Genomic DNA, 21,449 nt, shown 5'->3' on the forward strand with positions numbered 1-21,449 from the left:
CAAAGGTTACATGTGCTGCAAAGTATCCTGACAGCACTGTGAATGGGATGTTTTTACCCCTCACAGCAAGGATTTTTCATTTTCCGTTGTCCAACCATGGAGTCTTGAACATTGATGTCAAAGCTAAGGTCCACATTATCACAATACCACCCGAGTGAAGCTAAAGGGTCAAATACATTTTGGTTTGTAGTACAATAACAAGCAGAGCTAAAGATGGACACAGACAATGAAAAACAACTCATGTGATGGTGAACAGAGATGTCATGAAGGAAACTGAAGGAAACGTTCATGTGTACGGATGGATGTGAGTCTACATGCTGCCACTAATCAATAAATACATTGAAACAATCCCAACACGTATCCACTGGTGGTGGACAGACTGTCCATTTCCAGAACCAAAACCCTTGTCTCCTCGTCAGACTAAATGACTTATACTCTTTGCATATTTCATTTTATGTTAATACCTTGATACCTCGCTGCCACGCTGAGCTGCTGAACTCCATGAACCTGACTTTTGACCTCCAACCTCTGGACGACCCTGCTGTCTGATGGGGGAACCGTGACAGTGGGTGTATGCTCATGCAGTCAACGGACCGTGACATGACAAGGTGAAACCAAGACGGCAACTCCCATGAGCACTCAGCTTTTATGGACATGACATCATCCTGTCTCACTCACACCTCAATCAGGTCAGCGCTGTTACGTTTAATGTAGCTATGCTCGATTGATCGCCACAATGCGCAAAGGGACAGGTAACCTCTGATGTGAAGCCACAGGCGGTAAAGCGCTAACTGTCACAGTTGCTCTGATTGGTAGGCCTGGAACTCACAGTTCCTCTGATTGGTAGGCTTGGATGTCACAGTTGCTCTGATTGGTAGGCTTGGATGTCACAGTTGCTCTGATTGGTAGGCTTGGATGTCACACTGCCTCTGATTGGTGGGCTAGTAGGTTGAGCCTGGCCCACGGCACCATCCCTTGCTGTGCGCTAAACTGTCAGGGCGAGCATGGTCCCAAGTCACCCAGACAGACGCTCGCACACTGACAATCACAAGTATACACACACAGTCACAACTACACACACACACACATACAGAAACACACAAAATACACACACAAACACAATGACATCACAAGAACATGCACAAGCACTCACAACTACTCACACACACACACACACACACACACACTGACATATACACACACTCTATCACAACCACACACTCTAATACAAAGACAAGCTGATAGCTCCACTCTGGCAGCTTGGAGGCCCGGGGCGCCTCAAACATGATGTGTGCCGTCTCAGAGCTGCCGTTGACCCGGGCGCCTCCGGAGGATAGACCCCCTGCCGATGCCTATCTCACCTTCATACCTTTTCTACTTTTACAGCGTTTGATAAACATCTCAGCATGTGCTCTACCCTGGAGGCTGTTGGCAGATGTTCCTGGCAGCTCTGGAGGTTACAGACACATCCTGGGTCGTTCACAAACTTGCCTGAACTTTTACCATCCAGGTAGTAAAAAGAAGATGGTTCCAATACTCTGTGCGCAACTATATAGTAAAAAAGAACAATGTGTTAGCTGTTTGTGTGGGTACTAACTTGGTAATACTTGGTAATCACAACAGTAACAGCATTGTAATATCAATAAATTGCATTTTAATCAAGCCTTTTGGCTAAAATCAGCAGCAGGTCAGTCGTGTCGCCTCTGGGCTTGCGTAGGGGGACCATGTAGAGTTGGCTTCATGCTCCATTGCTAAGATCACGGTTCAGTTTCGACCAATCAATCTCCTTTACTGTACAGCAGTGCAGGATCTCTTCCTGGAACCCCACGACTTTCTATTGCACTAAACGCCGGCTCAAACAGTCCTCTCTAATGAACCCTGTACTGCTGTGCATGCTGGTTATACACAGAGAGGGGAGGTCTAACAGGACAGGTGCCTCTCAGGAAGTAAGAGATCTCATTGTTTTTGTTTTGCTGGCAGGTAGCAATTATGATTGGAAAAAAAGTAGGCTTGTCTCGAGAATATTGACTTATTTATTAATTTTCAGACGTGATTAATGGACAGGGCGATTGCCGGCTCTCTCACACTAAAAGGCCTGTGTGTCATGTGGTCTGATGAATTCATTACAGTCCCTTTTACCCTTTAGCAATACATTCAGGCCCTAGCTTCTGTGGCTGAAATATATTCTGGGAACCAATATATATATATGTAGAAAGAAAAAGGCACAAACAGGATTGTGCTGTTCTCCGACTGGCAGACTTGTGAATGTTCTGTGTCGTCCTCTTGAGTCGCAGCACATACAGCAGTAGCTGTTTGTAACGTTAAGATGCTGTAAATGATTTGGCCTAGCGAGCTTTCAGTTCATGGATTTCATTCGTTTTTTTCTTTTTTCTGAAAGTTATTAGTGGTAACAGTGTGTGTGTGTGTGTGTGTGTGTGTGTGTGTGTGTGTGTGTGTGTGTGTGTGTGTGTGTGTGTGTGTGTGTGTGTGTGTGTGTGTGCATGTGTGGTGGATGACACTAGTACGCTGGAGAGCGGCAGTAATTAGGTATTTTATGTAAACAAACAGTAAACAGGAAAGAGAATGTGTTGACCTGCAGAATGCCTCTCTAAGTTTCCCCCTGACGGCCACTCCTCTCCCTCTGGCTGGTCTGGATTACAGTCGCTGGGCAGAACAATTGCTGACAGGAAATTCTTTCCTCTCACTTCAGAAGTTTCATGACCTGTTCGGTCCAGAAACAGCCAGTTTAATATGGGCATGGCAGATTTTTAGGGTCGACAATGAAACAGTGATTGAGTCCGACCCTATAGGCTCCTATGATGCCATTACGTGTGTTTTATCTCCCATGCTAATGTGTTTTTACAGCACGGACATGCTGAGGTACAGTGCTTTCTTTCCCCGAGAGGGTCAGGGGTAAAGATTTAGAGGAGATAAACAAGAGCAGAAAACAACAGAAGCCCCAAAACCTGTGTTTGAGTCCGTGCTTGAGGAGGCTGTAAATCATCTGTCTGAGATGGGAGACGACCTCGCTTTCACGAGCAAAGAGCTGAAAGCTATTTACTCTCCTTTGAAGGATTTTGTTGGAGTGAAAAAGACTTAAATCCACTTTCCTGTTTCCTACCAGCTCTGCATTTGTTCTCCAATGTATGTAAATTTTATGTAAGTCACTCCATTGTGAAAGAGTTATTCTGCCTATAATGACAGAGGGTAAATCACCCCAAACACAGAGGGAGCGGTGGCCGTAAAGGACTTTCTGTCGAGTACATGATATCTTCTCTCTGAGTTATTGCCTCAGCTTTGCTTTCAGGCGCCATCGAAACATTATCTTGTTAAACGGAATACAGGTTTCCCAAAAAAATAAGAAAAAATGAAATACGACCCCCCCCCCCCCCAAAAAAAAATTAAATAAAATACATGTTTTCCTTTTGTGTACTCTTCTGCCGTGTAGTGCAACCATAATTCAACATAATAGTTTGCTTTCAGCTTCTAGAAGACTGCTGACAACAGAGATGGTTTACGTGTGCTTCTTATCGTTCCTCCCCGGCCCAGAAGCCTTTGTTCTTCCTCTCGAGTTAGATGAATTTTTGCACTCAGTGATGAATAAAGCATTTCTCTTCCTTTTAAATCATGCATTTGTCCCCGTGTGTAAAACGCCGTTTTTTCACCGGCAATATACAGTAACATCACCCATTTGTTCGCTTGGACCATTAAAAGTTATCATTTGGGGAACCTCACTGAGTAGACGCCTGTCTTCTCACGGAACTTTCCATTCCGAGGCAGGGAGCTGAAGGAGCCTCAGTCCAGAGGTAGATGATGGGGGCGCTTCTAAACTTCTGTTTGTGTGTTCTCTGGAGCCCCCAATAAACCTCAGCATAAACCAGTCCTGACAATGACTTACAAAACATGGCGCTCCTATTGTTTAGCGTGTCACTAAACGACTCGCCCCTCAGGCTATGTAGATGTGTTCACTCTGTAGGAACAGATTCAGTTATGCAGCGAACCATCAGTGTTGATTCATCTGCGGAAGATTACAAGGAGTTTATGAGCCAGGTGTGTGTAATGTGCTGTGTTGGTGGATTGTATTTCCCGGAGCAGGTGTAACTTGTATCAAGGCTTTGATTCACAAGGCTTTTGTCGTTTCAGAGCAAAACAACGCAGGCACATGAACTACCTGATTAGTAGATATGAACAAGTGTTATGAGTACATTTTATCATGAATGAATTGCAAATCTACAGTAGAGCATGACAGAAATACAACCACTAGAGAGGATCTTACGGAACCCTGGAGAAAAAACCTGTGTGGACCACACTGTAGTGTTTCATCATAGAACGGGTAAAATGCCCCCCCCCCCCATCCACCACCACACACACACACAAATTGTCATGGCAACATTAACATTAAGCTCAATGCCACCCCAGAGCTCTGTGGGGAGAGTTCAGCCAGCTCCGGGTATTGATCTGAGTTGATGGATTTGTCCTGACTCCCTCTGACAGGAAGTCTTGTCCATGGGATCGCCCCAGTCTCCCCCAGCAAATCAATTTGAGCCTGTGAAGGATGCCTCTGAACCCTGCATCAGGCCCCCCCCACCCCACACCCCGACCCCTCACCACTATGACCCCCCTACCCCACACCCCGACCCCTCACCACTATGACCCCCCCACCCCACACCCCGACCCCTCACCACTATGACCCCCCTACCCCACACCCCGACCCCTCACCACTATGACCCCCCCACCCCACACCCCAACCCCTCACCACTATGACCCCCCCACCCCACACCCCAACCCCTCACCACTATGACCCCCCTACCCCACACCCCGACCCCTCACCACTATGACCCCCCCACCCCACGCCCCCACTCCTCACCAATATAACCCCCCAACCCCACGCACCCCACACCCCAACCCCTCACCACTATGACCCCCCCCACCCCACGCCCCCACTCCTCACCAATAAACCCCCCCACCCCACACCTCAATCCCTCACCGCTATGACCCCCACACCAACCCCTCATCTCAATACCCCCCCCCCCACACACACACACTATCACCATCCGTGTAAGAATCCTCACCCTGAAACGCAACCATTCTTAAAAAAATAAATAATAATACAGATGCATCAAATTCATTTTCCGACCGTTCTGTTCCTGCAGCCGATGGAGGCAGCCTCGGCAGTCGGCAAGCAGTAGCCAATTAGGAGACAACAAAGCAGGCGCAGCAAACGGGATCCTGGGAAATCCTGGCTCTGCGGCGGGCACCAGGAACCCGCCCACATCATGAGCCTGTGTGTTGGCGTGCCAGGGCACGGCGGTGGAAATAGCCATTCATTAGAGGCTTTGTTTGAGTGGGCTGCCAAACAGTACTGGTACATGGAGGTAGATACTGTACGATACAGCACAAGCTGAAAGCTCTCCTGGGAGGAACAGTGTACATGCGCCCCAGCTCGACATCACCCCTGCAGCTTAAAGGAAATACTGCAAAAAAAGATTTGCCTGTCAGAGATCCAGTTCTGCATGTTTTTAACACAGCTAGTTGTGAAGATAGCTGGATAGATTCCATTACAAAATATTCATTAGTGACTGCGTTAAACTACTGAATCCTTTTTGTGTTGGACAAAAAGGCTAATTATCTTTTTTTGCATATATCATCTTTTGGTCCCAAAAAGATAATGAATAATAGCAAGGGGCAACAAAGAGAATTGATTATAGCTCATATTGAACTGCTATATCAAACTGCAGTATGGGGGCGCAGATTACAGAGTTATCCATAGTCATTTTAATATGTTCAGTATAGGTTCATTCATTTGATAAGTTAAAAAATTAACAATATAGTATAATAGAGCTTAGCCATACTATTGTATAAAAGTATTACTCATTTTTATGACTTATGTGTCTCAAGACTTTGGGAAGTGTCTTAAAACTTTGGGATTCAGGACAGTTCGGGGACAAGAAGTTGAGCTACCATCTTTATACACGAACATCGTCCCAGAATCAGGAAAGCGAAGATTTGGGTGACTATAAGTGATGAAGCGATCATTTCACGGGTGAGGATGAAGAGTCAAACCCAGTTCATTTGCTTCAAATCCCTCCATCTGCAGCAAATAGATTGGACTCTGCACACCTGACTCCGGGGCCTGTGGTGTGATTGGTCAGTACACAGAGGTGTCAGACTCGCACCGCAGCGCTCAGGACAAACAGATCACGGTGACTCGACCCCTGTCATGTTCTGTCGGCGAGGGAGGTGCAAACAAACCGGGCCACGGTTGGTCTTGTTCTCACATTCTACACAGGAAGTAGGTTAGCAAACCGATGGAGAGGCCTGCGGTGCGACAGATCAGATTGCTTCTTGTGAGGTCTGACATGCCCTAAGGACCAATCATCTGCAGAAACCCGTCAGGTCGTCCAATCTCACGCAGCTCAGAGCCTCAGGGAGTGGAGGGAGAGCTGACGAGGAGGCACGGTGTCGACTAGAATATTCTCCGTTCTAGAATGTTCTCCGTTCCGTTTTTCGATTCTCCCCGGCCAATCGTCTGCCGAGGCCACGAGGAGGATCCTGCACAGCTGCTGCAGGACATTAAATTATGAATCATCCGACGTCTGCCATGAGTCACGGTGCGTTGCCAGCGCTCCTAAAGAGCCGGCTCACTTCTCTCCCGCGGAGGCGAGGCGGTTAGCATTTGAAGTTCAAAGGGCCTTTTCTGTCACACTTTGTCTTTTACAGATAACTTATAAAGTCTGTTGATTGCTAAATTATCAATTGGGGTGGGGTGCTATCACAACAATGGCGGGCAGTAACAGGCACACCATGGTTGGTCGGACAGTAAAAACGTTTTTTTTTTTTTTATGAGCGGGAATCCTGCCATGCTCCTGCTGTGAATCAATTTGTGCATGCACAGTTGTCTGATTAACCTGGTCTGCTCCCAATTTAGTTTTGAATTAGACAAAGTAGATATTCTGGTCACTCTGTTTCATTTCCTGTTGAAGAATGCACGGCAAAGTGGGGCGACCACCTTTGAAACAATTTCCAGAGAGTAACACATTAGTTTACCGCCTCGCGTTTTCACAGAGATGAGCAAAAGGGAAGTTAAAGGTCAGAGAGGAAGGGAAGAGGTCATTTCTTGATGTCTTGTCCGTATTTCAGCCGTGACGTCCATTCCTCTGGTAGTTTGATTTCAACATTGAGAAACATTTATTTTTATCATTTCTTTAAGAGAGTGTGCATTTCAACATGCACATCGGCTTATATATGTCCAAAACCCTGTCATGACTCTATCATAACCCTGTTAGATGCTGTAGTGGGCAGTAAGCATCTGTCTATCGTAGCAGTCTCTTTGTCCATACGACAGTGGAGCACACAGATATGAACTGCATATAGCTGCTTAAGTAGAGCATGCAATCTTGCGTTGTTTCCTCGAGAAGTAGCCTATATAAACCTGCCCTGCTTAGAGGGAGTAACAAGTACATCTCTCCTGAAAATGACCTTGAGAGGGGGCGGGGGGGGGGGGGGGGGGGGGGCGGAACGAGGCCAACGCGCAGAAACCTCCGCCTCATCTGGCGATCGCCGGCCGATCTTCCGTCCAGGAAGAGGAGCACCGAGCGGGCAGTGCGCCTCCTCTGCTGCGTCATCATGCAGCACAGCGCCGCCAACGGCACACGAAACGAGCGCACGCTGACCCAGTTTACCTGCTCCCTACCTCGTGCGATTGGCACTCTGAAGTTCTCTGCTTTTGCTTGTTTTGAGGGACGCTATTTAAGTTGGCGGAGACCAGAATGGACGTGGGTGTTTGGAGAGTTCCAGTTGGTTCCGAGGCCCAAGGCGAGTTCAGAGCTGAATGACAGTTGGGTGGAAGAGAAAAAAAAAATGGGAGAGGCAGGGAGAGAGAGTGGTGGGTAGAGGGTGGGTAGAGGACGGGGGTGTTGGCGGGGGGGAGGAAGGAAGGGTTGGGGGAGCGGGGTTGCTCTGGCTGAAAAGCAGACTAAGCACTTTTTCTTCTGCACTTGAAAGAGCCGATGAGGGCTGAATGGGAGAGTTTCTGCCTGTGAGTCCTTGGGAATTCCTATTCCGGGCTCGGTAGCATCACATCGCCTTTTAGTCACTGCACTATGGACCCACAGAATGTACTAGAATATCTCCCCCCCCCCCCCCCGTCTGAAGATTCACCCAAGATAAGAGATGAGACGGAGACCGGTGGTCAAAGCCTTCTAGGGAGACTCACTGTCTGCAGTTGCACAGGTCACTTCACTGACAGTCTCTCAAGGACTGGATGAATTCCACTGTATTACACTATAGGAAGAACAGAACCGCATGTTTCTAGAGTCTTACCGCAGTGCAGAGGACTGGCTTGTACTGTGGGTTCATTATTCAATGGATTCGTTTCGTCTTGGGAAAACACATTTGAATGTTCTTTGTTCCACGTGCATATACTCTACATCAGTGGTCTTCAACCTGGGCCCACTGCCCTGCATGTTCTAGATGTTTGCCCGCTCCAGCGCACCTGATTCAAATGAATGGCTCATTATCAAGCTCTGCAGAAGCCACATAACATCCCATTCGTTTGAATCAGGTGTGTTGGAGCAGGGAAACGTCTAGAACATGCAGGGCACTGGGCCCTGAGGACCAGGGTTGAAGACCTCTGCCCCTGCGTGCATTTGAAAGCTGAATCTCTCCAGCTGGCTGGGCGTAGTTGGCAGCTCTGCGTCGTACAGTAGGACGACGAGAAGAATAAGGTGCTAATCAGAGTCTCTGAGCGCTTGGCTGTGCCATGGCACCCCTGCGGTTTTGGATTCTGCTGCAAAGGAGGTGGTTACAAATGGACCAAATGTAACACAAGGCTGGCCACGTACAGACACAAAATACACGTTATACAGTCTCTATGAAAGCAGAAATTTTTTGTCATCGGAAAGGACAATAACAAAATGTTTGAAAAAAACTCCCATTTTCGTTGTTGTCATGGAGACGCCTCTGCCACACAGGCGCACACACAGCGTTTGTGTCTCCAGCAAGCCACACCAGTCAGAGAAGACAGACCCACAGAGACAATGGGGGTGCGCTGGGGTGTCAAGCCCCAATGCGAGCCACAGCGACCTGCCAGATTCATCCTTTATTCATCGGGGGGTTTTATTTCCGCCTCACATTCCTAGAAATGATAAACGGTGTGGGGAATTTAATTAGGGTGCTAGGGACACGCAGGGCCAAGTGAGCCTGCAGCTGCACCCATTTCACACTCTGACGGTGAGGCGGCGCACGCGATGGGCTATCATCACTAAGTTTGGTGAGGCTGGAGGGGTGGGGTGGTGTTTGTGGAGGGGGCATGTCTGAGCGGAGTAACCTGAGTTGTAACTGTGTGTGGAAAGGGGGGGGGGGGGGGTGAAAGTCAAAAGGGAGTGAAAGTGGAGGGAGGGGGGGTGAAAGTGGAAGGGGGGGTGGGGACGGGGCGGTGGAGGGGGACCTGATAGAAGCGGCCGGAGCCACTCTCTCTGATGAAGGAAATCTCCCATTTGTATGCAGGTCATTTCAGATGACAAGAAGTCGGCTGGAAAAAGCTCCCACATAGCCGAGTCGGAGTTAAATCATTTACTGTAATGAGTCATATTCCCCATGTCCCTATCATTTGAAAATCGAATATGAAAATATTTCCTCTGCGAAATCAAATGTAATTGTCCTGAAAAAAATGTAGAGATTCAATAAGATCCAAATGAGGGTCTTAGGAAGAATGAGCTCATATCTCACCTTGTCTTAGCACAATCAACTCGATGTTTAAAAAGATTTCCTTCATATACAAACAACTCTATGGGCTTTTTTGTTGTTGTCTTCGCAAGTACAAATCATGTCTGGCATAAAAAGGACACTTTCTGTAAGTACTGTGTTGAAGAATTAAGCGTTTCATATTTGTGTTATTTCTGTGCTGGAAGCTGTGAACACCCGCTGGTAGTTCGGGCCAGGAACAGCTTGGGAGTGGGAAATTAGTGGAAAAGTATTGATTTCGATTTAGGAAACGGACCTTTAGGTATGAACTCTCCCTTAGTGAACCTCATTGAATCCCCAAACCCAGGCTTGCTTCCCTACCTACTGCTGTTCTCTTCCAGTCAAAAGTTCATGATTTATCTAGATCTTTCTTCAGTTTCTCTTCCAACAGGGGGGGACTATGCAGGTACAGGACAGCATACCGTGGGTTCCTCCATGTGAAGGAAGTCTCTTTCGTTGCTATTTTTGGCCCCTGGCCGAGATACGGGTCCGCTTTCTGCCACTAAAACAAGCCGCCCCTCTCCTGTATAATGCAGGTGTTAGCGAGATGCCGTCTTCTCACCTTAATCCTCAGTCCTCACTCCCGGGAGAGCATTTCGGCCGCGTGGTTCAGTTTCAATTGACTGTTATTGCCCACATTTTCTACTTTGCATTTTTGAGCAACACACAGATTTTCTATTCCTCCTGCTACATTCGCTGTATCTGAACAAACTCTGTGTGGAAGTCACTCTGGGCTTCGACCTGGGAACTTGGGAAGACAGACTCGTGTGCACCATGCAGACAGGCACGTTTATACTGTTGATGCTGGAAAAGCTGAGGAGAGCACATCAGATGAAAAGGGGAAGAAACCGACCGCCACACGTTTGAATATCCTGTAGGGCGTTAAGCTGAACCACGATAGGACCGTAGCAAAAAGACAAGAGGTCAAGAGGTCGCACATGTCCTTCTTCATGCTCTGCTTCCCGACTCGGCTACGGTTCTTAAAGAACACCAACCATCTGCATGTCTCTCCATCCAGATGTTATGACATCAGGTAGAATTAGTTCTGTTTATTTAACCTCTTGTCTTTTCTCTCCGCTGGTCTGGTTGCCAGGTAATACTTCCCTGGTCGCCCCGCTTCCTTGAGCTTAAACAATGAAAGGTCACAATTATGGCCTGCTAGTTCTCCTGAATATTGACTTGGTCTAATTGGAAGCCTATTAAAACGAGGTTTAACTACTGGGGAGACTCTATTAAAGGTCAAATGAGGTTCTGGAGTCGTGGACAGTGCAATGAAGGTTTTTTTTTTTGTGTATGTGTGTTTGGGAGGAGGGGGGGGTGTGGGTAAAAATCTGCATCTCTAACGACCTGTAATGCCCTTGTGTGCTGAAGTGATAATGAAAAACAGATAAAGGTTTGGGTGTGCAGGGTTTTGAAGTGCTAGTTTGTGCGCACTTGTACGAGCGTGTGTGCTTGTAAAAGTGTGTGTGCGTGAGAAGGAGAGGGGGTGGGAGAGTCAAGTATTCTGTTCTATTTGACGGAGCGCTCTGCATGAGAGGTTTAACTATTGCCGTCAATAATTAGTCAACTCACCGCGAGCGCTGAATTGAGACCTCAAAGGCACAGAGCAGAACGAAGCCATTAGTTTTTGTCCTGCGAGCCACCTCAAAGAGCCTCATTTCGCTTGCAAATGCTCATCTCGCCCGGTCTTTAAAATTGCAAAGTTCGAATCGGAGTCCATGTTTGAAATGGTAATCGGTCGGCTGCTATTTATGCACACGTCCAGTCGAATGGCACTTTCTGTCCGGCTTCACAGGAGTTGACTGGATCCGGTCCAATGTCAGAAACTTCCATCGCTGCACTTTCAAACGCTGTCAGTCAAAAGCCGAGTCTAATGTCCCAACGTGCGGGGAATAAGGATGTGTTTTCACATGCCTGGTTTTGAGAGATCCACATGCCTGGGTTTGAGAGAGCGTTTTCGGTATGAAAACTTACAACAGGGTACTAAGCAAGCACTGTGTCAGGCCTCTTCTATTTAAAGCAAGTAGCCTGCAGTACATCCCGTTTTTCAGAGCTATTATTTATTGAGGGCTTTTCAAACAAGACATTGTTCTCCGAGTGAAATATAAGCAAAGATCAGAGGAAAACAGCAGTTCCCTTCTTGACTTTGGAGCAGAACGAAGTGGGAACAGATCGTTGTGATCACACCAGAACTAGAACCAGGGAAGGAATGTGGGGTGGTGGTGATGATGATGATGACGATGATAATGATGATGAGGATGATTGTGCTAATCCTCCTCCTCTTCACCAATCCTCATCATCATTGGGAAGCGCCCTGGTCTCTCCCCATCTTGATCTGGGAGACTCAGAGACGGTATCTCTTAATGGCGTGCAAACGCACAGGAGACCGGTTATTCCCACGCTGCTGTGGGAATATCTCAGCACTGTACCCAGAGCGCTCAGCCTCGGAATCTAAGCTCCAGCAACTGGAGGCTGATCCCTAACTCCGTCCCATTCAGAGGTGGATGAAAGCCGCCGTAATGAACCCTTGAGTTGGTGCGAGAGAAGCCCAGCGCTGGGTCGCTGGGTCTGTGAACCATGGGGGGTCCCTGGCTAACCCAGAAACAGCGTGCCTGGACCATGGAGGGTTGTGGTGGTTTTAGACTGCCGGTGGATCCTCAGACTCCCGCGGAGAAGACCTGATTCAGATCCGATTCTCCAGTTTACCAACAGTCCTGACAGTGAAACAGCATTTGTGTTAGCGGGAGGGGGGGGGGGAGGTTGTGAAGACAGTGTGTGTGTGGTAGCAGTGTGTGTCGTGGCAGTGTGTGTACGCTGAAGACTGTGTGTGATACAGTTTGCAGGGTGTAGGTGGTGGAGACGGGGTAGGCTTGTTTTATTCTCAGGTACGGCACACTCTGCTCAGCCTCCATCTGGTGCCAAACAGCCTGTCTCTTCCTATTACTGCTACCTCACTCTCCCAGTGCTGCAGTGAGCAAACCAGCTTGGAAAGTTCCTGAAGGACTGTTCACCTGTGACCAGCAGACGTGAGGGTGTGGCGGAGACATGGACTCAAGGGGGAAGTGGGGGAGTAGGGTGGTGAGGGAGAGGGAACGGTAGGTGGAGAGGACGGATGAGGCGAGTTGGAGGATGGAGGGGGGGCGAGGGAGGGAGGAATTAGGGGGCTGAGGGAGGGATGTGTGATGAGAGGATGGAATGGGTGGTGGAGGGGTGGTAGGGAGAGGACAACTGGGGGATGAGGGAAATGAAGATGAAGGGAAGGTGAAGAGAGTTGGGGGAGAGGGAGAGAGGTTTGGACCTCAGGGCAGAAGTGGGCTACCTGATCAATCTGACGCCCCAGTGTTGTGATACTGAGGGATGTCATTTAGTCCCTATGTAGTCTATCCTTCAGAGGCTCAGAGATTACTCTCACAGGACAGGAAATCAATACCTCTGCCGTTAGGCGAAGCTGTCTTTTCCTCTAGGCTGTTCTCTTCTTATCTACAGGGCAGTGTATGTACTCTGCGGGGGGAGAGGGGCATATGTTGAACTATCTCCGAACATGCTCCAGCTTGATAATGTATTATTTGCTTTCTTTCAGGAGTACCAAATCGACATCATCTTTGCTCAGACGTGGACAGATAGCCGTCTCAGATACAACAGCACGATGAAGATATTGACTTTGAACAGCAATATGGTCGGGCTTATTTGGTTGCCGGACACCATCTTCAGGAACTCCAAGAACGCTGACTCTCATTGGATAACGACACCCAATCAGCTGCTGAGAATATGGAACGATGGGAAAATACTGTACACACTAAGGTAGAAACCTCTCAGCTCTCTTCATGCTGTGGCAGTTTCACTGTTATGTGCATCGCCTGAAACGCCACATAAAAGCTATTGTCGTCATGTGAAGCTATGCTGGCATGATGGAGGATTTTGTCTTGGTTACCGAAAGGGCTTTTTTATGTTCTTCCTTCATGTTCGTGCTGTTTTGTTGCGAGGTTTGGACAAGGCAATAACACAAACACTGAGTAGAAATGTTGTTGCTGTCAGGAAGGAGCCGCGAGACACAGCGAGTGGCCTGACTCCTCAGCAAAGGGGCCCGCCCAAACGGAAAAGAGCATTCTTCGTCAAATATTAACACATCAAATAAAAGCTTGATACATTTTCATTATATCGATCTTTTGCTACCGAGTTGGAAGGGGTACTCAAAAATATGCTGATACTCACATACTTATTGACAACTTGAATATTATGTTCGACTTGATGTATGTTTGTACTTGTATGTCGCAAGTATACTTTAAGCAAATCCTTTTTCCTGCTCGGGCCTGCCCCTCCCTAATCTGATGATTTAGTCTGTCCCTCAGAAAGCCCTAACGCCCCTGTCCACAGGCACATGTTTTGCTTTCGCTCTCCAGCCATTACCTGGTGGTCTGTTTCCATAAACCAGAGACCGCCATCCTCTCCCATACGTCCTTGTGTGAGACCACACCGGGCCTGCTGTGACATCCATACCTGATGGTGTGGTTAGCTCTGGTCCAGATTGGGTGTGGCTGCTTGTAGTGAGACCAATCTAACACCAGCCAGGCTGCCAAGCTGCCTCTGGCTCGTAGTCTGGAGAGGCTGCTGGTTGTCCTGACAGCGACAGCAGAGCTAAACAACAGTGCTGTTGATCCTTTGTCCACCATGGAGTTTGGGGAGGTTTGAATAGTTGGTTACGTTGACTACAATATTGTATTATGGGGTGTGCAAACACATTGAGATTGGATTACATTACATTTACATTTTACATTTAGTCATTTAGCAGACGCTCTTATCCAGAGCGACTTACAGTAAGTACAGGGACATTCCCCCCGAAGCAAGTAGGGTGAAGTGCCTTGCCCAAGGACACAACGTCATTTGGCATGGCGGGGAATCGATCCGGCAACCGTGTGATTACTAGCCCGACTCCCTCACCGCTCAGCCATCTGACCGCTCAGCCATCTGACTCCCATGCTAGAGATGCCCTCGCCCTCCCTGTTTTGTAGATTCATGTTTGATGTCTCCTAAATCAACAGTAGACCGTATGGATCCCTTCATCTTCACTCTCGATTTGTTTTCCTGTGTTGAATCAGTGACAGCCTTATTAGTAAGTGGACTGGTGCTATAACTTCAAGATTGATTTTTAACGGCAGTGTAATGGATTGTTATTGTTTTTGGCAGGATCGCATATTCTTTTTTAGAGCAATGTTTTTTTTCATGGAAGGAATATGTGAGGAGATTCATAGTGAAATGTTGTTCTGCCTCAGATTCTCATGGAAGCCAGGAGAGAAAAAAAAATGTGGCAGCACAGATAGAAAATCTGATATGATCATCTCTGACTTGTGGATATTTTTACAGGGTGTTCAGTATGGGGTTGAGATAAGGCAAGTCAACTATCTGTCATGGGGTGTCAACACAACTCCTTCCAGTCTGGAGAATAGCATGCTTCACAAACGACAACAGAGACAGCAGCATATTCAAATTAAACAAGCTAAACTCCATCGATTTGCTTTTACAGGAGTCTTATTCATGAATTCCTTAACATTTGGAGCCTGACTGGTCCTGGTATGCCCGCACGCAGGATGTGCGCTGTCAGTTTCAACCCAGATACAGAGAGAAGCGTTGCGATCTGATGACTCGGGTGTTCTCCATTGCTGAACACATCAACATGCCTCTGAGCTGAAGAGTCTTTATGAAAGCGCCCCGCGGTCTGAAAGAGTCATGGACACACTTCAGTAGAACCTCTCCAATAAAAGAGGGGGTGTTTAAAAAATAAAGATCTGAAGCGTTAGTTTAGTCAAATGATATTGGATATAAGCAGTGTTTTTGGGTGAGGGCCCAGATTGAGATGTGATGTATTAACTACAGAAGAACTACTGTGTTTGGCCGAAGATGCATCATATAGCCAGACAGAGGTCAGACATGAGGCAACTTGACAGAAATCAGATATGCGTCCATTGTCTGGATCCCGGATCCTGGTCCCTCGGTGGAACGGTCGTAAAGTAAACAGTTTGACAACATGAAATATCTTCTGGAGGGAGAGGCAGAGAGTGGGGGGAAGCACTGCATGGGAAAGTAATGTGTTTCTGGATTAATGTGTTTCTATGAATTAATCTCTGTGAGCGGGGTGATCGTCGGCTCAGCCTTGGCTCTCTGGCAGAGCCGGCAGAGCTGGAACCACTGCCTGCCTGCTTCGACCAGGAGAAGGGGTGGGGTGGAGGGGGGTTGGAGGGGGGGTGGTGTGGAGGTGCGAGCGGAGGGAGGTGTGGGTGGAGGTGGAGTTGGGGAGGGAGATGTGTAGCCGGGGAGGGAGGTGTGGGTGGAGGGGGGTGGTGTGGAGGTATGGGGCCAAGGAGGTGGTGTGTTTGGAGGTGGAAGTGTGTGTGTGGGGGGGGGGGGGGAGTGGTGGCTATACAGCTGAATAGAGACTTTATCATGCGGTCTCAAACTCCCCATGAAGCATCGCCCTGGCAACAGCAGAAGCAGTGCCATCGCTGCGGAGTCAAATCTCCGGGCACGTCGAATCATGAACAAAGGCCGGCGACATTTTGCCTTGTGGATTCCCATTAATTGTCAACATGCATGCAAGGCCCAGGCCTCAGAGACGCTACGACGGAGAGATGACGGAGAGAGGGAGGGAGGGGCCACCACGAAATGTCACTCTCCGTATTAATTGTGTTCATTTGCGTCCTCGGTGAGGCTGAGGTAAACGAACTTGGCCTTTCGAGGTAGCTGAGGCGGCTCGACGTGTGCGCGGTGGAAGGCACAGTGGCCACAGTCCGGTTCAGTGTCTGGAAAACAACGTTAACGAGATCTAGAATGGGATCTAATCCAGCCGTCCTCTTCCTCCTCTTCCAGATTAGTCTCCTTCCGTCTCTGCTGGTGATCTCTATGTACGTGGTGCTGAATAATAGCACAGCCAGCAGGCTAGACTGGAGTGGAGCACAGCTTTATGCTGAAAGCTTTTTTTAAGTCATTATAAGGAATGAATCATGTTTCTTCTCCAGCAGGGGGCAGCACCATGACTGATAGACAGTTTATCTTTGATGTGACAGGATGAAGAGGCACTGAAATATTTTGATCGAAATCTGCAATTGCTCATCACACACACACACACAATAAATAAGCACTTGCTGATGGCACACACATGCGGTCTAACTCTCACACACACACACATTTTGTGAGGATAAATCAGTATTGTTGATGTGTGTGGCATTAGGAGTGGGACCTTACCCCTGCCTCGTTCTACAAAACATGAGGGAGTTCAGTTTATTTTTGCCGGACCCTACTCTCTGCTCCTACCAGTTCCACCTGCACGGAAATGACTCACCGTGGTTGCAGCTTACGGCGTTCTTGAGCTCGCTCTCCAGGGTGATTGAATTAGTATCAAGCCCCAAGGACTACTACTTCAACAAACTGTTTTTTTTTGTGTCACCTTATTAATTCACAGTTAACATCTTCTGCTGAGGAATTCAGTCCTCCAATTAAGTTGTCTGGAATACGCTGTTGACATGAAACGTAACAGCCTCTCGGTCTACTTCAGTGCTCACTACACCTGGTAGGCTGTTTGCTGTCGGCTTCACAAGCCCCCTTGATGTCTGGGAGGTGCTGACGATTAATGTGGGCCACGAGACAAATAGCTGCACAACCACTTATTATTCAAAAACGTATTGTTTCGGAATAACCTCTGTCTTAGAAACTTGTCTCCTTCAATATCATATTCTGCGACGGGTTATTGCTTCGTACTGTACCGGGCGAGTTGTTGTTTCACGCAAAAAGTTTGTCAAAGTCAGAACTGATATTTTTGCTGTGTCACGTTTTGTATGGGGTCGCTTGTTTCTGACGGGCAGAGTGATCAGAGAAAGAGGGGCTGACGTGCCTGTCTCCTTTCACAGGCTCACCATCAACGCAGAGTGCCAGCTGCAGCTGCACAACTTCCCCATGGACGAGCACTCCTGCCCGCTCATCTTCTCCAGCTGTGAGTACAACCTGTCCTGAGGCCGAAGCCCCAGCACGGGCTTCAGGAACCAGCCTGTAGAACCACAACCAACCATGTGTACGTTCATGGATGTGTACAAAGCTGATTGTGACTATATACTGTACATTCAGTACTGTGCAAAAGTCTTAGGCTTTTTCGGTCCTCTGCACTCACCTGTCAGGTTTTAGATTTGTGTGTCGATATATCGCTTTTTGGTTTATTTATTTCTTCAAAGCATTTTTGCTTGATTGTTTTTACTTGTGCCTGAGACTTATCTCAGTACTATCCTAAGACTATACTGATACTACTCAATATGTGTTTTGAATATTTAAGATATACAACATATTTGTAATTGTTATGGGTCCATTATGTAATTGTTGTATCTAGAGTGGTGAGCAGTTCGTGAACAGAAACTGTGAGAGGGCAGTGATCTTTTTCTTCAACGCCGTTTCCAAGAGAAAGTACTTCAACTGGCACGTTTGAAAAAGGAACACTGCGTAATTTACAGGTTTTTAGCGAGAGCTCTTCAGATTGCGAGGAGATTCATGCTGAAGATGGACAAAGGTTTCCAAGGACTGTAGCTTCCCAGTATGAAACGACTCACTAAACTGTCCCCTTTAAAGTACATTAAAATGGCAAACATTTTCAATAACAAAAGTAGTCCTTATTACATGTTTTTTGTAGACTTTAAAAAAAAGCTTTCCAGACCTTCAAGTTAGCAGAATGTGGAATATGTAGGAAATGTTCTCATTGGTTTTCCAAGGACTACCCAATAGGAATCGTCTAACTGCTTCTTCAGTGATTCAGCCATAATTACCCAGGAGCCTCACTTCTATTTGAAAAGAGAGGTGGACATGGGACTTGTATGCATATAGAACATGTGACAAATCAGAGTATGATATTCTAAGCCACTATTGAGAAAAGTCTGAACATGAACAGTATACACAGGAGTCATTGTTTTGCATGTTTGCAAAGAACTCACGTGTAATTCCTGGCCCCTGCAGCACAGTGGTCGTTTTATGGCACACAATTCATTATCCTATAGGCTTCACGATAGGCAAGTATATAACAAGCATGAGCACCATAGCTTCCTGGCCTCTAATGAGGCTCCCCAGCCTCCTGGCCACTATCAACCCTCCCTGGTCTCCAGTCCCCTAATGAGCCTCCCCAGCCTCCTGGCCTCTAATGAGGCTCCACAGCCTCCTGGCCTCTAATGAGGCTCCACAGCTTCATGGTTAGGCCAGCAGGTGTAGCGAGGGCAGCATTAAAACAAGCTTAACTGGGGATCCTTTCCCAGGCATTGTCAGCATAGATTCAGCCAGGCAGCCAATGACAGCGTAAACAATGGAAACACAACATCCAAATGAGTGACCAGATGAAAACAAAAGACCTCAGGAGAGGGCATGGATAGCTTCTCCGGCTGCACATGGATCTGTTTCCTCACCGAGCTTCCTACCTCTTCCTCTGGCGGTTTGAGGAAGGCGCGAAAGGGCATTTTCTCTTGTCTTGCTCGGCTTTCAAAGTAGATCTGATCAGATGGATCTTACCGGCAGAGAACGGATGCCCTTGTTGGAATAAAGATTTGGCATTGACTGTGAGAACGTCCACTTCCGATATGTGTAAGCCTAAAGTACATGCTGTAACTCATACTGTAGTTTGTCCATCGATTTCTAATTGGCAGCTCCCCTGGATCTCAAAGCAGGACTTAATTGTACTGCATTTAGAGTAGGCATCTTTCCAGAGGTCCAGTCTTTAGGTCTTTAAACATTAGAATTCCCCACACAGGCACCAGACAGTTTCAGTTGTAGTGAGGCATATTCAGACCTGCCATCGGGCCAGCCCTGCACTGTGCTATGACATGAATGAACAAATGGACAGTCAAATGTGTTTTCTCACAGCCTCGACTTGCCTGGAGGCTCTGCTCTGCATGCTGGTGTTTTATCTAAACGGAGCTAAATGCCCATACTCTCAACCCCCACCCCTTCACTCTCAACCCTCACCCCCTCACTCTCAACCCCCACTCTCAATGCTTCACTCTCAACCCCCACCCTCACACTCAACCACCACCCTCACCCCCCCTCCCCACTCTCACTCCCCCTAAATCAGCTACACCTGCTGGTTTAAATCAGAGGCTACCCTATCCCATTCCCTGCCTGCAGAGAGAGAGAGGGGTAGGGAGGGGGAGAGAGAGGAGGAAGGGACAGAGGGAGAGTGACAGTGAGACAGGGAGGGATATGGAGAGAGAGGGAGGGATACAGGGAGAGGGAGTCAGGAAGAGATAGAGAGCGGGAGAGAGTGAGACAGGGAGAGATAGAGAAAGATAGTATGAGGGATTGACAGAGAAATAGAGAGAGGGGGGGAAGGATAAAGGGAGGGATTGATGGAGAGAGAGAGAGAGAGAGAGAGAGAGAGAGAGAGAGAGAGAGAGAGAGAGAGAGAGAGAAAGAGAGAGAGAGAGAGAGAGGGGGGGGGGGAGACAGTAAAATCCTGCTCAGGCTCTCGTCAGACGCCTGCTCCACTCCCTGATGCTTAAAACGCTTCCTACAAGGCACTGGTTGAAAGCCACGCTTGAAACCCACAATACACTTTCATTCTCTCTCTCTCACACACTTACACACACTGTCTCTCTCCCACAGACAAACTCTCTGACCCTCTCTCTCTAACTCGCACTCACACCACACAGACAGACACAAAATACCGTCATAAATAGTCAAACATACAGTACGTTATGTTTTCTCACTCCTTCCTGTCCTCAGAGTGGAGATAGAGGCCAAGGTGTCACCACAAACATACATGAATGCAGCATTTCCATCTCAAAGAGGAGTAAGCGCTGCAGGCTGTATACTCTGGCGGCGCCAGGCAACGACTCTCTCTCGCCGCATGTCCTGATTGGGGCAAAACAGTTTTCTTCTGAGGGAAGTGGCGCGCCGGTCCGTGAGTCAGACACCTCCCTGACACCCCCTCAGAGGGCTGTTCTGACCCCACTTAGCGGAGCTCTCTCACCAGGAAGGACACTAACATGTCCATCAAAAGCCCTTTCGCTCCCTGTCCCAGGTCTGTCAGAAGAGGCGTTGAATTATGCACTCGTTTTCACCAAATTCTGCACTCGTTTTCACCTTTCCACACTAACGATCTGCTCCAGTTTTCAGTTCGCGGGTAATTTACCCATAAATGTTATGTCTTTGAGAGGGCCATTTGTTTTCTTTAGCTCAGGATGTTGTTGTTTTGCTCTCACCTGTGAGTTATGGTTGAAAAACATGATGAAGCACTTCATTTTGTAGTAAAGGTTATGCTGTTGTCGTTTGAGCTGGCAACTGTCTTGTTATTACGGCTGGATGGCGTTTTCCAAAACAGAATGATTTATGGATGTAAAAGACAGTCACCCTTTCATGTGAGAAGGAGCACATGGGACCTGTCTTTGTATAGGAAAGTCACTTTGTCAGCTTATACGTTATGGATGTGGATACATCATGACAAGGAGATGAATTAGGCCAGTAAGGTCACTCAACATGTCATGTTATCGCTTGGTATTTCCCAGGCATGTGCATCATTCCACCTTTCAAAGGCTATGTCATTTGTTTGTCTGAGTAATCGACATTTTTCAAAACTAGAGGATTTGCACCTTTGACCCCTTGACATGCAAGCACGAGCTCTAACCTCTAAGCTATACCCAACCACTGATGACTTATAGGAGGTTAGAGGGGGGACATCATTCCCTCCAGAC

At 47.7% G+C, this 21,449-nt stretch overlaps 1 protein-coding gene across 1 annotated transcript in view; it reads left to right on the plus strand.

Moving 5' to 3' along the window:
• The window catches only part of LOC124478662 (gamma-aminobutyric acid receptor subunit gamma-3-like), a 55,234-nt gene that overhangs the window by 23,274 nt on the left and 10,511 nt on the right, over positions 1-21,449 (plus strand). Inside the window, exons 4-5 of the mRNA XM_047037015.1 lie at positions 13,325-13,545; positions 17,643-17,725. Coding sequence (XP_046892971.1) covers positions 13,325-13,545; positions 17,643-17,725 — 304 coding nt within the window. The remainder of the gene's footprint in view (positions 1-13,324; positions 13,546-17,642; positions 17,726-21,449) is intronic.

This window comes from Hypomesus transpacificus, chromosome 16, assembly GCF_021917145.1.
Source record: "Hypomesus transpacificus isolate Combined female chromosome 16, fHypTra1, whole genome shotgun sequence".
Classification (NCBI taxonomy): Eukaryota; Metazoa; Chordata; class Actinopteri; order Osmeriformes; family Osmeridae; genus Hypomesus; species Hypomesus transpacificus.